The following is a 6,127-nucleotide window of genomic DNA, read 5'->3' on the forward strand; positions in this document are numbered from 1 at the left end:
CGCCATTTAGGAAAGCGGTTTTAACGTCCATTTGATGAACTTCCAAATTTCGTATAGGAAGTCCGAATCCTTCCAATAGCCAACCGCCATCACGGATTGGGCATCCTGTTCCCTTAGTTCGGGAACCTTCTCGGTCAAGAATCTCGCCAAGCCGAGAGTTTTCAGGTAGAACAACATCTTTTGTTGCCACCTCTTGAAGTTCGATCCACTACCGGTGAACTTCTCCAGTCTTTCGGCTGAGCCACTCGGTACCGAAGGGACCCGAGTCATGGGAATATATCCCTCAGTGCTCCCACCATCTTGTGAACCAACGTTCACTGGTGTAGCTTGGGAATTAGCAACATTGTTGCCATTCCCACCATTGTTGTTCTCAACAACATTCTCCTCCCCATGAACTGGCAAAGCGGGGTTCTCCATTTCTTCTAGGAAATTAGAGATAAACAGCCAAAGGGAAACGAGTATAAGGTTTTAAGATTGTTGGGTAATATGGTTGAAAATCGCAAAATAATAATCCTACGGAAAGATTATTGATATATGGGAAAAACAGGAAAAACTGGGAAGGAAAAGGTGGAGTGTTTGGGTAAAGGTTAGCACGAGTTTGAACACAAAGTTCTTTTCCTTAAAACCTTATTTGCTACCTCCCACAAGTGCTAGGAGCGTTGTAGCCTAGGTTTCCCAGGATAAAACGTGCTACGGTTCTTTGTTTAAGCACCTAAACAAAGAACCCGGCAAACAAAGCAAGGCAAGAACACAGGTAGGCCTAAGAAGAGAGTAGAAGCAGAAGTTTTGAAGCTAAAGCGTACTGGAATTCCTTTTGATTTCTGCCACCCACTAAGTAGGGTACCGAAGTTTGAGCTGGGGTTGAATCAAGCCTTTTCGATCTCGTTTCTAGTTGGAATTTGATTTGCACACCACCTCCCCTCCCCCCGCGCGAGAGAGCCTCTATGCTATACAATTCTACAAGTTTCAAAAGATCTATTGTATATAAGGGGGGTAAATCCACTTTCCAAACCAATGTGGGACAAAGCTCACTTTTCCCTTCATTTCCCAACTCAAATGGGTCAACTTTGAGAATCAATATCTCATTCACCCATTATCCGTTTTGAGCGTACAATATATCAATCTCTTCATCTCACTACGAAGAACCTGAATCCACTTTGACCCGACCCAAATCGGAAGTGGACCCCACTGATAATTGTACCACAAAATAGCCACTTAATATGCCATTTTATGCCATTTTAAGCTATTTTTTTCCAACAATACTTGGGATAAAAATCACAAAAACTGAGAAAGGTTATCTTTTATCTCAAGGTCATTATACGTAGAAACTTCTAAAGAAGTTTGCGAGTTATGAGGTCACTCCGACCAAGACCCCTTTTGATCCTAGTGTAAAACTGTCAAAAAACGTAGAGGCTAGTGTGTCACAAGAAGAATATGCAAAAATAATCGAAAGTCTAATGTTTCTGATGAATTATACTAGACCCGACATTGCATATGCTGTGAACAAACTCAGTCGCTACACGCACAACTCGAGTGTTCCACATTGGGATGCATTAAAACGGGTACTGCGATACCTCAGAGGCACAGTGGACTGGGGCCTCCACTACAAAAGGTCGCCAATCGTGCTAGAAGGGTATTGTGACACGAATTGGGTAAACGGTAGCGATGATGCAAGCTCAACTAGTGGATATGTATTCACTATGTGTGGAGCCGCTTTATCCTGGAAATCAACCAAACAATCGTGCATTGCTAGATCAACTGGTTTTTTTTTTATTGTTTAATTAATCTTCTTTTGATTATTTATAACAAGACTCAATATTTCAATTATGTTTTGCATTATTATGAATGATTTAGGTCATTATGGTATTAATATTTTTTTTGTCTGTATTTTAATAATGGTATAATTATACATTACTTTACAAATATTATACTATTATTTTTTTGAGTCAAAATTGTTCTTACATTATTGTCAAACATGTGCAACTTAACTACAAAGTTGTTGATCAGAAATACAACTATACCTGAATTCTAAAGGATAGGACCATTGTCCAAAGAATTGACAATATTGACATCTCACTTGCTCCAATTGAACAAGTTTACACATCATTCTCAAAATTTTATCAATGCATGAAAAGTTCTAAAAAAATTGTAATTTAATTTTTACTATATCATTATCACAATAAAATTTTTGAAAACTGAAAATTTCTTGTCCAATCAACTTTTAGTCAAATTAGTTATTTTTTTTTAATAGTAGTAGTCAAACTAGTATAAATAATCATAATATTTAAGTAAATTTTTAATCTTAAAATAATTAAATCTTCATAAATTCTTAATAAATATTTGAGAGCAAGTTAATTTATATTACCGAATAGTTTTTTCTCAATTTTTCCATAGAAACATATTTCTTTAAAGTATACTAGTAGTTGCACCCGTTCGATGCACGGCTATATATATAGTATGATATATATACAGTATAGAATATAGTTATTGGAAATGCAATAAATTTGAAATGAAAAACTTGTAATTTTATTACACATTATGAATTTAATAATTTTATTAGACATTGTTGAAGACTTCTTTGTTGAACCAATGTGATGCACGGCTACCTATATAGTACATAGAATATTCCGTATAATATAATAAGATGAAGAATATACAATTTAAAAGCTTACTAAATTTGAAATGATAAATTGTGGAATGTTATTACACATTGTTGAAGACTTCGTTGTACACAACATTTTTAGTCGTACTAAGATATGGTACATTTTCGCCACAAATCAAAATTTTCAAACTCCTTGGGTTACTAACTCTTGAAACAGCTACGTACAATTGGCCATGGTTAAAGATAGGTCTTTTCAACAGCAATCTCACTTTAGAAAGTGTTTGGCCTTGACTTTTGTTGATTGTCATGGCATAGGATAACATTAACGGGAATTGCTTCCGTTGAAATTTGAAAGGCAATCTTGGATCTGACGGTGTAAGTGACATTCTAGGAATTAATACTCTGGTCCCTGCATTTGTACCGCATGATCTTGGCTTCCAACACGTGATCAGCTAACCTAGTAACAATCAACCTTGTACCGTTGCATAATCCCAGTGTGTGATCAATATTTCTCAAGAGCATAACAGGTGACCCAACTTTCAATGTCAAAGCATGATTTGGTACTCCAGAACATCTCAGCCCATTTAAGAATTCGGGAGTGTGCAAATCTGCTAACATATCAACATTTGAATCTGACTTACAAACAGAATCACAACTCAAGTAAGTCTTACCCTCAGCCGGATTATGATCATTCATGTATTGGTTAATGCTATCTACCACATCCAATGTTGGAGTCAAAATAGCACTATCATTAAGATAGGGCAGATCGCCAATACCCAATTTAAAATGAGGGAAGTTGCTATCAACATTGTAGCAATAGGGTCATCCTCGCACTTCAGCAATAAGTGTTCTGGAATTGTAATATTTAACTCACCATCACTTGAATTACCAACATTGTCGTCACCTATAGTAGCTATCCATTTTGCAAAGTCCTCAATCTCTTTGCCCTCGATTTCTGACTGTATACTTCTTAGGCGTAGATTCTTAGTTAGCCTAAATACTTTGCAGGATTTCCAAAGATATGAGGAACTAATGCTCGCCCGAACAATATCCTGCCTTGTACCCTTCGGAATGACTGGTAGAATATGCCTGAAATCGCCACCAAAAACAACTGTTTTACCACCAAATGTCATTTCATAACTACTTGGATTTTTGAAGCACAACAAATCCCTCATAGTTCGGTCTAGGGCTTCAAAACAAAATTTGTGCATCATTGGAGCTTCATCCCATATTATCAACTTGTTTTGAACAATAAGCTCTGCTAATGGACTACCGTGACTTATGTTGCAAGTCGAATCTTCATTAACAGATATGGGTATGGCAAACCGAGAATGTGCAGTTCTTCCACCTGGTAATAAAAGCGAAGCTATGCCGCTAGATGCAACATTTAACACTATTTCCATGTTAGACCTTAAAGCGGGGGACAATGCTCTCCACAAAAACGTCTTACCAGTCCCTCCATAACCATAAACGAAAAATAACCCCCCCAGCTTTTTGATCAATATCTGTTAACACCTCATTGTATATGACCTTTTGCTCTTCTGTTAACTGGCCTTACCAATTCCTAGTTCTCTTTCTCCTGACCCACACAGTCATATGACAACTCTTCTTGTATAAACCTGTTTGATATAACATTAAAGGCCTCAAAATTGGTCATAGGCATTTCAGGAAAGTCCTTCAAACTCTTACCATGAATTGATAAAAGTTTTTCAATCTCCATAAATCAAAGTTCATCTTGTGAGAGTCAATCAACACAAAATCTGCATATGTTTATATAAAAATATACTAATTAACTTAACTACGGTAAACATCAATTGATATTTTGTTTGCAATATAATAAAATTAATCTGTACAATGTATGTGTACCTCTATTTTGCAATTGTTTTCGGATCTGGAATTGTGCATCGTCAGACAATTGTGGTCACACAGCATTCCAAACTGTTTCCGGTTTACCAATGCAACTGCTCATTAGCAATGTAACAAATAATCTCCTCAACTGATCTCCTGACGCCCAATGACTGGCTTCATCTATTGCATCAACATATTCGTTATCATCATCAACTAAACCTCTAGCATAACACGCATCTCGAAATGAGGCATAATGTACACCGTTTACAGTCCTGATATCGACATAACTTGTAGGGTCACGTATTTTATTCAACAAACATCGCAAATAAAAGATTTCTCCAGTTGCAGGCGGGACATAGAAGATCCTTCCAATTGAGAACCCTTTTTTCCGTGGCTGCCATTTTCTAAGGTCCTTCTTCTACACAAATCTTGTTGGCATCTCAACATAAGTAAGCTCTCTTGCATCTGGGAATGTCTTATTAGCCTCAAACCATTCCAAGAACATGCTTTGTGCTATAGTGGGTCTGTTAACAATGTTCTCAATAGGATCATCATCTGAAAACACCACACTTTGTTGATTAGGGAGGTGAAAGCTTAACCTTTCCACTAAAGGAGCCTTAAGTTGTATATCAAAACCAAACAAACGCCAAACCGCTTCACATGGTGATATGTACCTATAGTCATAGTACATATTAATCTCATCTATAAGTTTTCCATTCTCTTCATCATTGCTAGTTTTGTAGAATTCGGCTGTTACCCGATCATGACCCTTGTTAACATACTTGAAGAGGTACTTGATTGAGCGGGACTGGTTGCACCACTCGACATTTATGTGAGCCTTGTACTTAAATAATAAATGTCTATTGTGCGGTACAACATATCTGTTGTCCAATGCGATGCCGTTCTTTGTAACTATACTGCCGTTGTCTCTCCGTTTATATACCGGATAAACATCGTCATCAAATGTAGAACACTCAACAAATCTCTTTGGAAAATATTTTGAACATCGTCCATTTACCATACATGGAGAATTGCTCCTTGCTTTTCCACATGGGCCATGCATCATAAATTCCTCTACAGCTTTGTAATACTCGACATTTGTATTTTCATCTGGTATCTCAGCTGAAATGATTTTGTCTAGAGTAACCACTTCACTAACTGTTTTAGTTTTCTCCAAAAAAGCAGTATATGAGCATGTGGAAAACCTCTCTTTTGGAACTCAATGGTATATATAACTGCAAAATAATAGCAAAACCCAAATAAAGAGAATGGAATTTATGCTAATTTGAAATAAATTGGTGTAAGACTAAACAAAAGTATTACCTCCAGTGAAAGAGCCAAAAAGTTTGTTTTTTCGACAATCAGCTATCAAGGAATCCAACTTCATCTTGAATAATCGGCAAGTTATGTCAGGGCGGTCTTCTGCTTTCAACCTTCGATCTTGTAAAAAACATTGCACCTCTGGCCACTTTCGGTTGCATGTAAACGTTATAAATAAATCCAGGTATCCAATCCATCAACATATTGCCATGGAATCCTGATAGTTTTGTAACATGTATCGAGCTCCGCCTGTAAAACTTGAAGGTAGTATTATTCTACGATCTTGTGCTGCCGGGTTTATTTCACCCCTGGTTAAAGCATCGGTCAACCCATTATATGTTTCACACCTTAGGCTTT

At 36.9% G+C, this 6,127-nt stretch overlaps 1 protein-coding gene across 1 annotated transcript; it reads right to left on the reverse strand.

Annotated features, from left to right (window-relative positions):
• Nucleotides 1-2,989: 2,989 nt before the first annotated feature.
• Nucleotides 2,990-5,837, reverse strand: LOC109154409. The gene is made up of 6 exons (XM_019302208.1): nt 5,774-5,837; nt 4,873-5,608; nt 4,556-4,722; nt 4,292-4,362; nt 3,477-4,107; nt 2,990-3,315 (listed from the first exon to the last, which is right to left on the reverse strand). The coding sequence occupies exons 1-6, from the start codon at nt 5,835-5,837 to the stop codon at nt 2,990-2,992; spliced, it is 1,995 nt and encodes a 664-aa protein (XP_019157753.1).
• Between the last annotated feature and the right edge of the window lie 290 nt (nt 5,838-6,127).

Source organism: Ipomoea nil, unplaced genomic scaffold (genome assembly GCF_001879475.1).
Source record: "Ipomoea nil cultivar Tokyo-kokei standard unplaced genomic scaffold, Asagao_1.1 scaffold2647, whole genome shotgun sequence".
Taxonomy (NCBI): domain Eukaryota; kingdom Viridiplantae; phylum Streptophyta; class Magnoliopsida; order Solanales; family Convolvulaceae; genus Ipomoea; species Ipomoea nil.